The 17,714-nt window shown below is 33.3% G+C and overlaps 1 protein-coding gene across 1 annotated transcript in view; it reads right to left on the reverse strand.

Moving 5' to 3' along the window:
* HELZ (helicase with zinc finger) overlaps positions 1-17,714 on the reverse strand; it is a 284,703-nt gene that overhangs the window by 148,710 nt on the left and 118,279 nt on the right. The window contains exons 14-15 of the mRNA XM_051995260.1: positions 15,416-15,683; positions 14,318-14,651 (exon numbers count right to left, since the gene is read on the reverse strand). Of these exons, the coding sequence (XP_051851220.1) occupies positions 14,318-14,651; positions 15,416-15,683 (602 nt within the window). The remainder of the gene's footprint in view (positions 1-14,317; positions 14,652-15,415; positions 15,684-17,714) is intronic.

Below are 17,714 nucleotides of genomic sequence, written 5' to 3' on the forward strand. Positions count from 1 at the left end.
GGGAATGAAAGGAATGTATCCATAAGATGGAAGCAGATAGTATAATGGATTCCAAATAAAAATTTCTTTAAAAGAAATTCACTTGAAACAAATTAATATACACAGAAGTAAAATAAGGGGTTGAAGAAGAATCTTATTATGCTTCAGCTCCCATCAAAAAGGAAGAGGTGGCAACCATGATCTCAAACAAAGCCCTTACTTATAACCTATCTCCACTAGAGAAGGACAAGTTTCTCCCAAGTTATAAGGACCAAGAACTATAGAAGATTTCAAAATGAAACTAGTTTCAACAGATATCATCAAACTCAATCACCTTAGATTATATCTATGGAAAATTTTCCTTTTTGAACTAGTCTTTCAACTTTCTGGGCTTTGTTCCTTCCCTCGTCTTAGGTTTCACAGTTTGCTCCTTACTGCTACCCACAATTATCACTAAGAATAGTTGAGCTGATTGACTTTAGTCCCAGATCAATATTATTCACTTTCTTGCTGGATGATCCTCCTTTCCAATGAGGATCTTCAAAGACTTATTGGATGTCTAGCAGAACATATATGTAGCAACCCTGGTACCAATGAGATATCTAGAAGACTATAAACAAGCAAATAGAAATCTAGTACTAGAGCTAAGAAAGTAGAGATAGAAGTTGGAAGTAGAGATATATAAAATTGGGGATCAGTGTTACAGAAATGATCATTGAAGCCATAAGAGTTTGATGAAATGGCCAAAGGTGATACTATTAAGATGGGGAGGGGGGAAGGTGGTACTGAGGGTAAAGGCCTTGGAAGAATGCTCATATTTAGGCAATGATTAGAGAAACTAGGAAAGGAGATTTTTAAAAGGTAGGAAACAAAGAGATAGAATTAGGTGCATGTACTACCACATAATCCAAGACAGCCAAAGAAGAAAAGAGAGGTAGTAAACAGTGTAAAATGCAGCAACAAACTCTAAAGTAGACAATGGACTGACAGTAAAGAGATTATTATTATCCACAGACAAATCAAAGAAATCCTAATCCCCCTTTAAAAAATATTGTTTTATTGGAGGCGATGTGGGAAAACAGGGACACTAATACATTGTTGGTGGAATTATGAATACAAACAGCCATTCTGGAGAGCAATTTGGAACTATGCTCAAAAAGTTATCAAACTGTGCATTCCCTTTGATCCAGCAGTGTTTCTACTGGGCTTATACCCCAAAGAGATACTAAAGAAGGGAAAGGGACCTGTATGTGCCAAAATGTTTGTGGCAGCCTTCTTTGTAGTGGTCAGAAACTGAAAACTGAGTAGATGCCCATCAATTGGAGAATGGCTGAATAAATTGTGGTATATGAATATTATGGAATATTATTGTTCGGTAAGAAATAACCAACAGGATGATTTCAGAAAGGCCTAGAAAGACTTACACGAACTGATGCTGAGTGAAATGGGCAGGACCAGGAGATATACTGTATGACAACAATACTGTATGATGATCAATTCTGATGAATGTGGCCATCTTCAGCAATGAGATGAACCAAATCAGTTCTAATGAAGCAGTAATGAAGTGAACTAGCTACACACAGCGAAAGAACTCTGGGAGATGACTAAGAACCATTACATCAAATTCCCAATCCCTATATTTTTGCCCACCTGCATTTTTGATTTCCTTCACAGGCTAATTGTACAATATTTCAGAGTCCAATTCTTTTTGTACAGCAAAATAATGGTTTGGACATGTATACTTATTTTATATTTAATTTATCCTCTAATATATTTAACATGTATTGGTCATCCTGCCATCTAGGGGAAGTGGTGGGAAGGAGGAGAAAAATTGGAACAAAAGTTTTGGCAATTGTCAATGCTATAAAATTACCCATGCATAGAACTTGTAAATAAAAAGCTTTTAAAATTAAAATATATATATTGTTTCAGCATTATAAAAAAGTAAAAATTTGAGAATACACAATATCTCTTGTGCCTACAATTACAAAAGTGCAGAGGTACAAAATTACAATTAATTGGCCTCAAACCTTAAGAGGCAAAGATTCAACACTAGTACTATCTGATCATGAGCTCTGATACCAGTACAGCCCCATTCCAACAGCCACTCCCCAAAATGGAAAGAAACAGCAATCCTTCACAGGGTGCAAATAAAGAAAAGGAGACAATTATCTTCCAACTTCGCTGCCCTCCTCCCCTCTGCCAAGTACTCAGGAGAAGGGGATAAATTTAGGTTGACACAACCCCCTCTACAATGCCTTTCAGAAAATTATTAATTTCACTATTCATCTGTTACCTATTACTACACCATGTGTCTCTCCTGTCTCTCTTCTTATGCTTGGACAAATCAAATACTAGTCACTTATGAGAATCTATACCCCTCATCCAATCCCTGAGCCAATTCTGTTTATCTCATCCCTTTGCTCTCCATTAATTCCTTCATTCTGGATATCTTGCTTTCATATTCATTCCATTTACTAATCTCCAAACCTGGATTACTTTGGCAATACATCCTGATTATACTCTTCAGCACTGAATTGTATCCTCTCACAGCATTCCTTTTATCTCACACAAACCCATCCTGGAGGAGTCAGAATATGTCTTACTCTCCACTATCACTTCAACCTCTCCCTAAAGAAGTATCCCCAACTCAACAACTATTCTTACTTTGAAGTGTACACAATGAAAAATTTCCCCCCAAGCCAAATTATGACAATTGTATTATACACAAACCATTTTCTCTCCTTTCCAAGAAGTTCAACACTGGTTCAACATTTTCATCACCTACTCAAATCTTATCCTTATTCTAGAGACCTTTAATATTCATATAAATACACCCTCAAATTCCCTAACAATCCAATTCCTCAGTCTCCTTAAATAAAATAACCTCAGTCACAAATATTAAAAGTAGCAAAGAATTGGTTCAAGCATTCTGGAACTTAACTTGGAACTATACTCAAAAAGTCATTAAAATTTTATATATCATTTGATATACCAATAGTAATATAGGAAAATAGTGCAAGGAAGTTAAGGACTCAGTAAATATACAATAATATTTATAACAGCATTTTGTGTTGTAGCAATGAACCAGAAACAAAATAAGAGCAACTGGGGAATGGCTGAACAAATTATGATATTACAGGTTATATAAACCTCAGCAAATCACTTGATTGCTCAATGTTCTAGGTAACTCTTAAACTGTGATGTACTTGACTTCTGGTCAGTTCCTCCTTTCTTAGGCAGTCTGATACTGGAAGGCTCAGCATATTGGTGCCAAAATTAGTTGAAACACCTTTATCCTTATAGCAGTACAGAACCCCTGAGTTTAAATGATCCACCACCCTCAACCTCCCAAAATTAGGGATTGCAGGCATATATTACTTTGCTCAACTTCTAAGTAACTCTTTAAAACTATAATTTGCAAAGACAAACTGACCTACATTGGTAAGAACTTTCTAATCAGTGAAATTATTATATTATTCATATCAATGAATTCATATCCAAGAAGAAATAATATCAATGTGTAATTCCTATCCCCTGTCCCCAGTCCCTAATATGAAATGAAAAAGGAAAGAGAACCAGAAATAGAATTTAGACAAATACAAATTAATAATGCATCCTCCTCTTTTCAAATTCTCAAAATTCCCATCTTCCTTCAATGTTCAACTCAGATGCCACCTCCTCTTTCCCTTATGATCTCAGTTGTCAATTCTCTTTTCTTTCTTAAGTATTACTAGATCTAAATCATTTTGTTTGATTTCTCCCTTGTCTCCTCTATGATATTTTAATCCCTTCAAGATGTAAGTTCATTGAAGACAGAAACCTTTTTATCTTTTATCTTTCTATCCTCATCAGCTAGAATGCACACTGCCTTTTTTGTTGTTGTTGTTCATCCTTAGTTTTCAAAGAGAATCATGACATCAGAGAGGTGATGCCATGACACGTAAGTGAATTGAATTAAAGTGAGAGGGGGCTGGGCAAGATCACCTGCCTCACTTTTTCCTCTGGAGCCATCTGGATCTAGAGCAGGGATCCTCAAACTTTTTAAATAGGGGGCCAGTTCACTGTCCCTCAGACTTTTGGAGGGACGGACTATGGTAAAAACAAAAACTTTGTTTTGTGGGCCTTTAAATAAAGAAACTTCATAGCCCTGGGTGAGGGGGATAAATGTCCTCAGCTGTTGCATCTGGCCCATGGGCCGTAGTTGGAGGACCCTTGGTCTAGTGGCAAGACATAGATCAGAACATATAGAATAAACATGAATATACAAGCTTCTCTGGGGACTCTAAATACCAATAGCAAGCAGATCAATCTACTTCTGACCTAGAAGACAGATCTTAAGAAAGTTCCTTGAGGGACACAGCGTTTAAGTGACTTATCCAAGAAGTACTGGAAGGTAAGACTTCCAGATAAATCAGGTCAGATTATTAAAGTCACAAAACGTCTTCTAGTGCTATGCCAGATTACTGAGGAATAGAGAGAACAGGACAAGACACTAATGGAAGGTGGCTGAAGGGAGGGGGAAGAGGAAAGAAAGGGGAATAAAAAGGAAGGGATTGTGAGCACTTTACTCAGCATCTAGCTAGAGCCAATTTTAACCCCAAAGAAGTCACTTGGGACAGGACCCTAGTCTAGTGAACTATGAATTGCTCAGCTTGGGAATAAGCCGACATATCTGGACATCTAGGCACCATTTAACCACTTCCCTTCTTCTCTCAGACACATTAATTTTGTCTTTGAGGAAGCTTTTCAGTTTCAAATTATCAGTGTTATCTATCTATTTTATCTTTTATACTTGCCTATATCTCTTGTTTGGTTAAGAATAAATATCTTACGCATAGCTATGAGAGTTATGTGACCTCTTTCTCTTCAAATTTTCCTTAATGTGTAATCATTAATATTAAGGTTGGATATTCATTTAGAATATATTAAGAAATGTGATATACTGGCCTAAATGTGATGTCCGGCAGACAGTTTCCCAGGACTTTGTAATCAAATAAGGATTTTTTTTCCCCTGGATAATTTAAGTTTTACACTTTAACACAGACAGAGTTATTGAGTTCTATTGTTTATGAATCTCTCTCATCTAGCTCTGTTATTATAGTTCTTTGCTTTTAACAAGACGGTTCTAACGACTGCTACTTTATAATATCAATTGTGGACTGGAAGTACTATTCTCCCTTCATTCCTACTTCCTTTTATCATTTCCTTTGACATTCATGTTCTTTTGTTTTTCCAAATGAATTTTATAATTACTTTATTAAATCCTGTAAAGTATACGTTGGTAATTTGATTGATATAGTATTATTATAAATTAATTTTGATAGCAAGTCATTTTTATTATACCGGCATGGCCTCACCATGAGCACTGAATATTATTCCATCTACTGGATTTGTTCCTTATGTCTTTAAAGAACATTGTAATTGAATCTGTCTTTTGTAGAATAAATATTTTTTATTAGCGATATCTTTATACCCTAGTACGTGTACTTTTAATGTAAAAGTTCCACATAATATTGAGACATCTTTTATTTCCTCATTTAGAAACCAATAAGAGCAGTGCTCCAATGTCCCATATATTTCCACATATTTTAGAAAATCAGGAAAAAAATAAAAAACAGATTATCAAAGATGTTAGGAAGGAAAAATTCAAAACTGATGCTTAACAGAACAGGAAAAAAGTAAGAATAGAAGGAAATAGAGTCTCCAGATTTAGTAAATAAGTTCAAGCATCTATAAATAAATACTTCCAACAAAGGAAAATAATTCAATAGTTGTTAAGACAAAAAACCATGTGGAATATGAAAAGAACATGCAACCACAATATGTTGTTTTAGAGTTATTCAAAAGATCTGCCAGCAAAAATCATAAAAATAATAATAAATCTGGAATTTCTGATAGCATGTCTCACCAAAGAAACAAAAGAATAACTGATTGGGAAGGCAAATACAGAGAATTAAGGACGATATAAAAGAGAAGAAAAAAAATTACATTAAAAGAAAATGTTCTCCCTATACAAGCAAAACATGCTGATCTTATAGACTAGATACATAGAGACAACCCAAGGATCATAGATCTCCCAGAAGAACAAAAAAACCTTACCACAATAGGGCAGGAAATAAAAGAAAAGAACATCTCAAAACTTCTGAGCATAGAAAAATAAATATTAATTGAAAGTGTTCACAAATCCTCTTCAAAAAAAAAAAAAAAATCACAAAGCTCCAAATGCCAAGTAGCTAATTTAACAATTCAATTGAGAAACAAATTCTATAAGGAATAGAGAGAAATAGAAATTCAAATAATGCAAGACTATTCTGAACCCACACAAAATGAAAAAGAGAATGGAACAATGTATTCCAAAGTGCAATGGAGCTCAGGATGCATGGGAGAGGGAAAGAAGAGGAGGGAGAGCGCAGTTATAATCTTAATCACAAATAAAAAAAGATGGGAATTCAAAAATTAAAAGGTCTTTGAAATATTTTTATAAAGAAAGCCAGAAGTGAAGATATTATTTGTTTCATGAACATCCCAAAATACAGAAATATAAGAGAAGTGAATAAATTTGGCAGCCAAGGATAATAGAAAGGAGCCATGAATCAGGTGTCTAGAATAGATAGAAAGAGAAGATGAAGAGAAAGAAAAATCCTTTTCAGAAAGGAATCCAAGAAATATAATTTAAAAAACTAATGATAGGTAGTGTAGAAGGATAGAACACCTGGAATTCTAGAATAAAGAGGACATGAGTTCAAATCTAGCCTCAGACACTAGACAATCACTAGCTGTATAACCGTAGGCAAGTTACTTAACCTTGACTGTCTCATCAAAAATATAAATAAATAAAATAAAACTAAATTAATGAACAAGACTAGTTAAGGGGAGGAGAAAAAGGAGGAAATATACTTGAGTAAGACAAAAGAGAAAGAATTATATAATTGGAAAAAGCAAGGGAAAAAAAGAAAGTAATAAGTAAAATCCTGAAGGGGGTAACAAATGGGGGCGGAGGGGAGGGAAGAAAGGGTCTTTAAAAGTGAGGTAAAGAGAGCCAATGGGAATAGGTCCCTGAAAATAATTAAGGTAAAGAAACTAAAGGAACACAGTATTGTGTTTACAGCAAAAGGGGGAAAAACAATATTAAAAAAGAAACATAAACCTAACTTGTGAATAGATCACATAATCTAATAAAAGTGTAAAAGAGTAACAGATTATATAACAAAACAAAACCCTACAATATGTTGCTTATTAGAAATACATTTTTTAAAAATACACAAAATAAAATTGAAAACTTAGTTTAAAAAAAATCATCAGGATCCACTACTTTCTCAATCTTCAGTCTAAAGATTGTGTCTTGCTTCCCTACCACCAACAATCAAAGCCATGTCCCCACAGTCCTCAAAAGCCCTCTTTGATTCATTCACCTCTACTATCATCTCATTTCTTCTGCTTTTTGTGAATAAACTACTTAAGAAAGCTATCTCTCTTTCCTCTCCCTCTTCAAATCTGGATTCTGATCTCATCAATCAATTGAAATTGCTCTCTCCAAAGTCACTAACAATCTCTTAATTACCAAATCTAAAGGTCTTTTTCTCAATCGTTATCATTCTGGAACAGCCCTTGACACTATACATAACCTTCCCTTCCTTGATAATCTCTTTTCTCTCCTACTTTCTCCTCACTACTCTCTTAGTTTTCTCCCTACTTGACTGCTCCTTCAGGCTCCTTTGCTGAATCTTCCTTCAGATCATGCTTGCTAATTATGGGTGTCCTAAAGGGCTTCTAGGGTCTTCTTCTACCAGTATATTATATTGCTTAATGATCTAATTAGCTCCCATGGATTCTATTATCATCTCTATATTGATGATTCTTCCATCTACTTAATCAGCCCTAACTCATTTGATGAGACTGACAGATTGAAGATAATCTTCAGTCTCACATTTCCAACATCTATTAGACATCTCAAACTGGATATCCAGCAGACATCTTAAATTCAATATATCCAAACTGGAACTCATTATCTTTTCCTCTCAAACCTTCTCCCTTTCTACATACCCCTATTATTGCCAAAGGAATCACCATCATCCCAGTCAGCCAGGCTAACCACCAAGATGTCATCCTCGACTTCTCTCTCTCACACATATAACTCTCACAACTAATCACCTAAAGAACAGACTTAAATGTGACCCTTCTCTTCTCTTGTCCTGCCACCCCTAACTCCAGATCTTTGTTGTCTCGAACCAGTACCTTTCTGGTTGATCTCCCTGGCTCAAGTCTGTTCTCATTCTAGCTCATCCTTACTTGCTATCAGTATTTTTCTAAACAACAGATCTAACTATGTAATCTTTCTATTCAATAAGCCCTAGTGACTCTCCATTACTTCCAGAGCCAATTAGGAAATTCTTTTTGACATTTAAAGTCTTTTATGACCTGGGTTGCTTTCTACGTCTCCAGTCTTCTTATATCTAACTTTCCCTCACATACTCCTAAGATTCATCGAGACAAGCCTCCTTGCTATTATTCACATAAAATACTCCTGACTTGATACATTTTACTGCAAGTATTCCTATGCCTGGAATTCTCTCCCTTCAAACCTCCATCTCCTGGATTTCTTCTAGTGTCAATGGAAATCCCACCTTCTATAAGATGTCTTGTGTAAGCCTCCTTAATATTAGTTCCTCCTTTCTGTTTAATATCTCTAATTTGTCCTATCTATATTTTATTTGTACATAGTCAATCACATTCTATCTTCCCCATTAAGAGACCATGAGCTCTGAGAGCAGGGAGTTTTTAGTGTTTTTTTTTTATATTCCAATGTTGTTTAGTACAGTGCCTGATGCACAGGAGGTATTTAATAAATTCTTGTTTACTAACTGATTGCTATGAAAATACACTTTATGAACTAACATCTTTTGAAGAGGATGAGAAGATAGAAAATTAAGTAAGACCCTCCATATTAAATTACTATATATAATGCATATATACATATATGTATTACAGTATCAATGCAAAGGCAGGCATAGATAAGGGTAGATGAAGAAAAATAAATTGGAAAATATGGTTCAGGAATATGCAACAAGAAAAGCCAATCCTCATATTAAAGACTACACAGAAGCCTCATCCCTATATATAACAGATACTTTCTTCATGAAGAGAATAAGGAGTCATTGGCCCATGGGTGGCACTCAGTCACATCACAAAAATAAAACTCGTTCTGTTTTGAGAGATGGAAAACAACTGGTTATGAATTGAAAGGCATTTTTTTGATCTACTACTTGTCTGCAGTCTGACCATCAATTTGTTAGAGCAAAGAACAAAATCAATATTAAATTAGAAGAAAGAATAAAAATGAGATGGAATAAAATTAAAACAACTACAATCTAACCTATTTAACAACTTTTTGATGTCTAAAAATGGGAAATGGACAAAATAAAAGAATGATGCAGATCAGAAGTGTTTCGGAAGGAATTTCAATTAACACAAAATTAATTTCTATAAAAGGGAAGACCAAAAGAAAATAGGAACCACCTTGGCCAACAAACATTTGACTTCCTTGCCAAGCAAAAACAATACTTGTTTAAATCTCAAATTCATTTGTAAAATCCTAAAAAGATAAAAATAGTGAGGTATTATAAGTAATATCAGTTAAAATAAAGGGAGAGGAATTAGGTGAAAAAAACAAGTTAACAGAAAGCTTGGCAAAATACCAATATGGAAGATAATCATAAGCATTAAAGCTGAAACTGAACAAGAACAATAAAGGCAAAAAAAGGGGGGGAGGGAGGATATTTGTCAAGATTACCTTAACAAATTCTCTTCATCACTGTCCACACAAAATATAATAAAATATTCTCTTCATCATTGTTAACCAACATTTGAACTCTAACACCATGGTCAATGATGTACTGCATGACAAAGTGGAAATGGCACTATAGAAAATAAAGACCAAAACAAAAGTTGCACTAGGCCAAGTATATGGACAGGACTTCTATGCTGGAGATAATACTATTGAGATTATTGGGTAACCAATTTTCAAGATATTTGAAAGAGGATAGGATACCAAATTATTGGAAAAAAATTTCAGATATTATTACTACTAATATCATAATGCTGCAAATCATAATGGACAAAGTACTGGATCTAGAATTAAGAATAAAAATTCCACCATAGCATTTACTAGTTATATCTCTGAGCCTTAGTTTCCTCATTTTAAAAATTGGGATAATGATACCTATAGCATCTACCTCATGGGATTATTGTAAGATTTAAATGAGAATGTCTGAAAAGTACATTGCAAACCTTAAACATGATGAGTGTTGGAGTGGAGATAAATGATGCTAACACCTTATGGTTTGATCATCTTAAACTTACTGAATGTCTATTAAACCCCATTCTATTATCTAAGAGATGTATAGATATTAACATCTATATAGCTATACATATATTTTTAAGTCAAGTTACAACAATATCTTTTTTGGGGGGGGGCTGAGGCAATTGGGGTTAAGTGACTTGCCCAGGGTCACACAGCTAGGAAGTGCTAGGTGTCTGAGACCAAATTTGAACTCAGGTCCTCCTGACTTTGGGGCTGGTGCTCTATCCACTGCGCCACCTAGCTGCCCCACGCCAATATCTTTTAAGTGAATATGAATCTCATGAAGAGGACTTATTTGTCCCACATAATTAACATGTCAGCTGCAAACATCATTTGGAGAACTTCATTATCAGTAGGAAAACTTTTTTCTAGGTGGACTTTAGGTATGACATCCTCAATCACATTACTGAACACGTGTGACTCTCTCCTTGTTTTTGCCTTAATGTTCATTCTCAATAAACTGTTGAACAAAGGTGCCTCCATAATTATACTTGAATTAAGATCTTATATGATTTAAATATATAAAGGGAACAATCTTATTTTAGAACAGCCTTTAAGGCTGCCATCGTTCAACCAAATTAAGCTTTTCTGTTGTTGTTTTGATTTTGTTTTTTGTGGGGAGTATAATGAACAAACAATTGACACACTAGAATCTTATATTATCTCCACCTCTCGATCAGTTAGTTGCTTGACTGTGAAAATGTTGTCTGCTACGAAAAATCACTTGCAAAATGTGCCTGTTATCTTCTAATGTATTCATAAAGAATACCTTCTAAATGCCTGCAGTCTTATTATTTTCATGAAGATTTTGTAAAAATGAAAAGATAGGCATCAATAGTTGTTAATATATTCCTATCTACCAATCTGTGTTAACAGTGTTGTACATTGTAATCTTTTCTGTTTTCTTCAGTGTCTTAAAAATTCTATATACTCCAGCACAGATTTCTTCTATTTGTGTTTGGTCAAATTCAGCCATTCTTATTAAATTTATGTTAAGTACCACTGTCACTTTATCATGCAGGCTAAATCCAGACAAACAACTTAACATTACTGATCAGAGTAGAAATGTTGGCAGAAGTGTTCATTTTGCATCTATTTGTTGTCCTCCTCCAAATTTCACCTATAATACTTTCAGGATGATCTAGCTTATCTTTCAATTGCCAAGACAACAGTGCTTAAATTCTTTCATCATCCTTGTCTGTAATCTTTTGAAAATGAACTTGCATACAAATCTGTATTGCCCTTGGGTACCACATTTCTCTACTTGGCAAGATTGCTAGCTCAGACAATTAATGTGTTCTTTTGGTTTCCCTGTTGTGAAGATGATTTTGAATCATTTAAACATCTCTAAGAAATGGTAACAGTTAACGTTTTTATTTTTGTCCATTTCTTTTCTCCTAAGTCCAGAGATTATTTAAGAAGACTGAAATGATACTGCTGTAAATTATAGGAAGTGCTTTTTGTGGTTACAAAAAACTGGAAAATATGAGTCCATTGATTGGGTAAGTGGCTGAACAAATTGTGGTGTGTAATAGAATACTATTATGGCATAAGAAATGCTGAATATGAAAAATTCAGAGAAATGCAAGAAAATGTATAGATCAGAACAAAGTAAGCAGAATCCAGAAAACAATCCTTTTCAACAAGAACAATATACACAATGACTATAGTAATGTAAATTGCATTCAATAAATAGAATAAATAAAAATGTAACTGATCAAAGGTGAGAAAAAATGTGAGATTGATTTTGTTGGCTTCTTTTACATAATTGTTTTTGATACAAGGGAAAATTTCAATGGGGGAATAGTATATCAGGGAAATGACAATGGCATAAAAAACAAAAGACATTAATTCTCCTTCCTTTAAGTTGAATAGTGGAAGGATTATAGAGAATTTGCCTATGCAATTAGATACAATTAATGTGTCCATCTAGCTAGGCAGAAAGGGTCACTGGGTAGTAGAACAGGGATATATTTGGAAATGAAAGGGAGATTAAAAACAAATAGCATCAATAAAACAAAAAACTTTTGGATAGCAATAAAACTTTCTAAATCACATGAAATACCATCTTTTCATCTTTATGCTTTCTTCTAATTTGACATTTACTTTGACCTTTGCTCTAATGAGTTCTAACTGTACAAAGACAACTGATTTTGAGCTATTTCAAAATAGTTCCCACATTGATACCAAGTTGTTTCCTGTCAAAACACAATTTCATTTTTTGTGACATTTTTAGGTGCTCACCATATCCAGTGCCTTCTAATTCTTTTAGAAGAAAGGGTTAATGATACTCAGGAAAGAGATATCTGAGTGGTCTATCAGTGTTTGGCCTTTTAAATTTCTTGATCTTAAACCATATTTTCCAACATGATTTTTGCCATCCTCCCCTTTTCCCACCTTCACATTGAAGTCACCAAGTATCAAGGTACACTTTGAGGATCTTGTCAAGCTCTTCATAGACTTTCACTATTTCTTCATCCTCTAAACAGATGTTGGTATATAAGGTGCAATTATCTTCACTGTAGTCTGTTTGCTTACGTTCATCATGAGCACTGCAAGGTGAGATGACCAAATTTCCCATGAATTGATGTTTCTTGTTAACTTTGGGTATATAATGAAACTAACTCCACCAATTCCTTTATTCACCTCCACAAGGAGAACCTATAAACCATATTTTCATTTAGTTTAAACTACTTTGACTTTTGGTTTCACATATAGAAAGAATGTCCATGTGGACGTGACTCATCTCTCCAAAAAGTATTAAGCCATTGAATGAAAATTACTAAGAATATGGTTAAAATAACATTTAAAGATAGTCTAAGAATTGCATGAGCTTTCACACCCTGTGCCCCTTTTCCACTACCTTGACACCATTCATATTGGAAGGCAAAGGCCATTTTATATTTTTAAATAGTTCATGTGTCAATGACCAAATATATACCAATTAATGTTCAACCTTCTATTCTTCATACTATACTATTCTGATGCTGGGATATCATAGTCCACAGCCAAAATTGTACTCAAAGCCTTAAAGCCAAATGGAAGCTGCACTTCACTGGTATAGGATGAGACCTATAATCTCTTCCACAACATAGTAAGGAATCAGAATAAAGAACAAAAACAACCTAAAATGAATGTAAATCCACAAGTCCTAAAACATGGGGCCTTAGCTTCTGTATATCCTCTGAAGTGGCCTTCAGAGACAGAATTGGAAACAAGGTTTCAGGTGAGGTGGAAAATAAGAGCCTGGTATTTAGCAATGCAATAAGACTCGCAGCTTCCAAATGAGTTAGGATAACTTCTATGATACTTGTGAATACAAATGACCACATTTGGCATAGGTAGTGTCAGAACAGAAAGAGAGGTTGCTATAGAGGAAATTTCTGTTCCAATATAGATTAGAATAGATGACCATTAAAGTGTTTTGAACCTGTGGAATGTCCTACTGTAATAAAAATGCTCTTAAGAATTAAAACAGAATTCTATTTTAATTTCATTTTTAAAAACTTTAAATTTATAGATCAATTTGTATTAGTAATTGCAAATCAGCAAATCATTGTTCTTTTTATAATAATTACATAATTGCAGTTCATTAAGGTATTCACTTACCTGAAAGAAGAAATGATCTCAACAGATAAAGATTTTTTTTTTCCAGCCCTATGATAATATCTGTAACTATTAAGAATGGAGACTTCACTATTCTATTTTTAAAACCATTTTCCTTTCAATTATTTTTTTAACACGGTTTTTAATCAAAATATCAATGATTCTTAAATGCACATTTAATGGAAAAAAATTAAATTTTTATAAACTTTACTGGCTTAACAACCTACCTAATGTTCCTACCGACCTCCAAAGTTAATCAGAGCTCTGTTTATAGTAGATACACACAGAGTAAGTCAAAACAATAAAAGGAAGAACTAGTGCTCAGAATAAGACCATAAACAACCAACAAGCAGCTTTTTCAAAACATACCTGCATTTCACAATCAGCTCGAAGATTAAGCTCTTCACAGCATTCCCTGGATATCCTCAAGAAGATATATTCTTTCGTTTTTTCTTCAATAGCTGCTTCATAAACCTTCTCTTTGGTTCCCTGGGTCTGTATTAATTTCTCTTTAGTGAATGGTAATAAATAAACAGCATTGACTTTGGTCATCACTAGTCTTCCCGCCAAAGTATCTTCAGAAAGAGTTTCAGTGAGCTTAAATCGACCAAAAAGCTGTCCATTCTGAGCATATTTTGCACCTCCAGAAACCCCAGTGAGCATGAAGCTTGCTACAATCTGCAATTGCACTTTAATGTTAAACCTAAATCAGAAAATATAAGTTAATTTAAATATTTTACATCAAAAGAATTCAGAAAGTGCTGAAAGACAGAAGTAGAATTGAGATGAAGTTTAATGTTTGCTATGTTTATATTTGATGCACATTGCATTCCTCTTCTATATTAAATATTTCTTTGCCTTCAATCTAAGGTGCAGATATCAAAAATCAAAAGAATAACTCCCAAATAAATAATACCTGTAAATACACACTCAATCATGATAGAGAGGGAATATGAGTACTCTACAGAGTACTTTATGGAATATTTTAAAACTAAATGTGACTTTTTAAATAATTATTCATTGTATTTAATTTTGAATTAAGAATTTTTTAAACAGCAGAATATACTTAAACTTCAAACATGGTAGAACAAAATGTCTTAATATTTTTTTTGGTTTTTCCTTTTCTAAATTTTTCTTGAAAATATGGAATACCTTAAACATTCAATAAGTGTCCCTTAATGATAATGTTACATCACAGATCACAGAGGGTATCACAAACTCGAAAAAAATGTTACAATGCCTAATATAACATTCTGTTTTAAAAGTATACTCTACATAAAATATATTTATTCCCATAATTACATTTCAAAATTCATGGTCCATCTCATTTAATACAAATATAGAACATAGCTACTGGACACAGAACAATTATTGCATTATCTGTCATTCAAATTACCACATTAACAAATAAATCCTATTATCATGAGACAAATAGTAAGTGAAAAATATTTTTAAATGAAAACTTACTTGCTAACTTCTTTATATTGTGCTATTTCCTCAATATAAAGCAGGTCATGTAACCTTGACTGATAATTAGTTTTTGTCAATGATTTGTCTAAAACAGATTGTGTAAATAGCTGATCAGCAGAGAGTGGAATTTGGTATCTAATAAGAAGACTTTTCTCCAAATCAGTAGTTTCATTGGGCTCAAAATCTATAATAGTTTTAGAAGTGGAATCCCAGCGCTTTGATGTCGTTAGTAGTTGTTGCCTTGCATGCATTAGGTATTCAAGATCTAAAAAGAAAAGGAAAACACATGATCATAACACTAATACATTTAAATTCTATGTCCTGCATTTTTCTTGAATTTTAATTTACATTCCAAAGATAAAAGTCTTCATTACTACTTGACCAGCACAATAATTTTTTCTTCCAATAGATTTTTCCCCCAGCCAGAAGAAACTTCTACAGTAGTCTAACAAGACAATGCAGAAAACAGCAGAAAACAGGGAGATAGAAAACATGCCACAAAGTTATTAAAAATTATAAGATTAAGAAAATGCCCCTAAAATAGAAACTAGACATGCAGGAAACAGAAATTTAGGAGGACAAATTCTACTGGGTGTAAAACGTGATTCACTTCTCACTATATAGTTATCTGACTCATTATGGAAAGATCAATTGATCAAAAACAAGTAGTAATAAGGTTTTTTTCAAGTTCAAAATAAAACCATAATAAAGACATTTATAAGTTAACATGTTTCAAACAAAATTCTCCTAAAAGTTACATAAAACAATCTGATAATCCCAAATAAAAATGTAATGGCAATTCTTTAAACTCAATTATAACCTTATAAAAAAGTACGTTGACTACAACATCATTTGTTATTGTTGCTTAGTCATTTCAATCAGGTCTGACTCTTCAGGACCCCATTTGGGATTTTCTTGGCAAAGATACTAACGTGGTTTGCCATTTCCCTCTCCAGCTCATTTTACAGATAGGGAAACTGAGGCAAACAGTTAAGTAACATGCCCAGGGTCATACATCTAATATATGTCTGAGGCTGAATTTGAACTCATATCTTCCCTAGTGCAGGCCTAGCATGCAATGACTAATCAAGGATTTGACATCTTTAGAAGAATTGTTTTTGTTATTTAAGCCCAGACTTTATTTCCTCAGCAAGGACACTTCTTGGTGTGGAAACCACTTTTGCTGATACTGACCAAAACTGATCATTTGTAATTTAAAACTTGAGAGAGTTTCCTGGAACACTGAAAGGTTAAGTGACTTGCCCAAAGACGAAGATCTAGTAAATGTTGGAGGTAGAAAATGCATTATCTTCCTGATACATAGGTTGGCCCTGTATCCACTTGCCACAAAAGAAAACTCATGGAAGAAATATTGTATGATATAAGGAAAGATGGCATGATTTTGAGCTTTCAATATATTTAATATTTATTCTAATAGTTTACCAGTCAAATAATTGGAATTTACATATCATAAACATGGAGAGATAACTATGAAAAGTATGTAACTGACAAAATAATATATAACCAAAGTTTTCTAGAATATAAGCAGCAGAAATACTCCCCCAAAAATGAATTATTATTTTAGAAATATAATAAAATATTTATATAAGGATTACAAGATCATGGAATTGAAAAATGTAAAAGACTTTAAAGATTTCTGAATCCAGTACATCAGTATGAATTTCACTTTTAACACAATGCCTATGTGATTATGGGCAAAAATTTCCCCTTTGTAAGCCTCAGTTTTTTCATATATAAAATAGAGTATAAAAATATCTGTAGCACCAACTTTAAAGGGTCATTGTAAAGTTCAAATAAGATAATACAAAGAAAGCACTACCAATTTTAATTTGCTATATAAACATTTGCTATTATTAGTCAAAAACATACAGAACTTAGGAAAAGAAATGAAATCCAATTCAGTATTTTTTTCAACTACATATAATTATATCTGCTCTTCAAGATTCAACTTACTTTTGAAATATTTATTTTGAACAAAAGAGGAATATCCCCAATCAAGGAAAAAGAAGCAGAGTTCAGAATAAAAAGCTGTTGTTTTAAGTAGCTTGTTCTTCTAGTTTTAATGGACATTTATGGTATATTTAAACTTGTGTGTGTTTAAGTATCTATGTATTTATGTACATTTGGATAAGTTCTAATAAATATATATTGTGGATATTCTTCTATATACACACACATTTGTCTTTTTCCTCATAAGAAATTTCTATCAACAGATATGGTATTCTGTTTCATATTGTTCTATATCATCACAAAAAATAAGTTTCGTTTTCCTCAC

Source organism: Antechinus flavipes, chromosome 4 (assembly GCF_016432865.1).
Source record: "Antechinus flavipes isolate AdamAnt ecotype Samford, QLD, Australia chromosome 4, AdamAnt_v2, whole genome shotgun sequence".
NCBI lineage: Eukaryota > Metazoa > Chordata > Mammalia > Dasyuromorphia > Dasyuridae > Antechinus > Antechinus flavipes.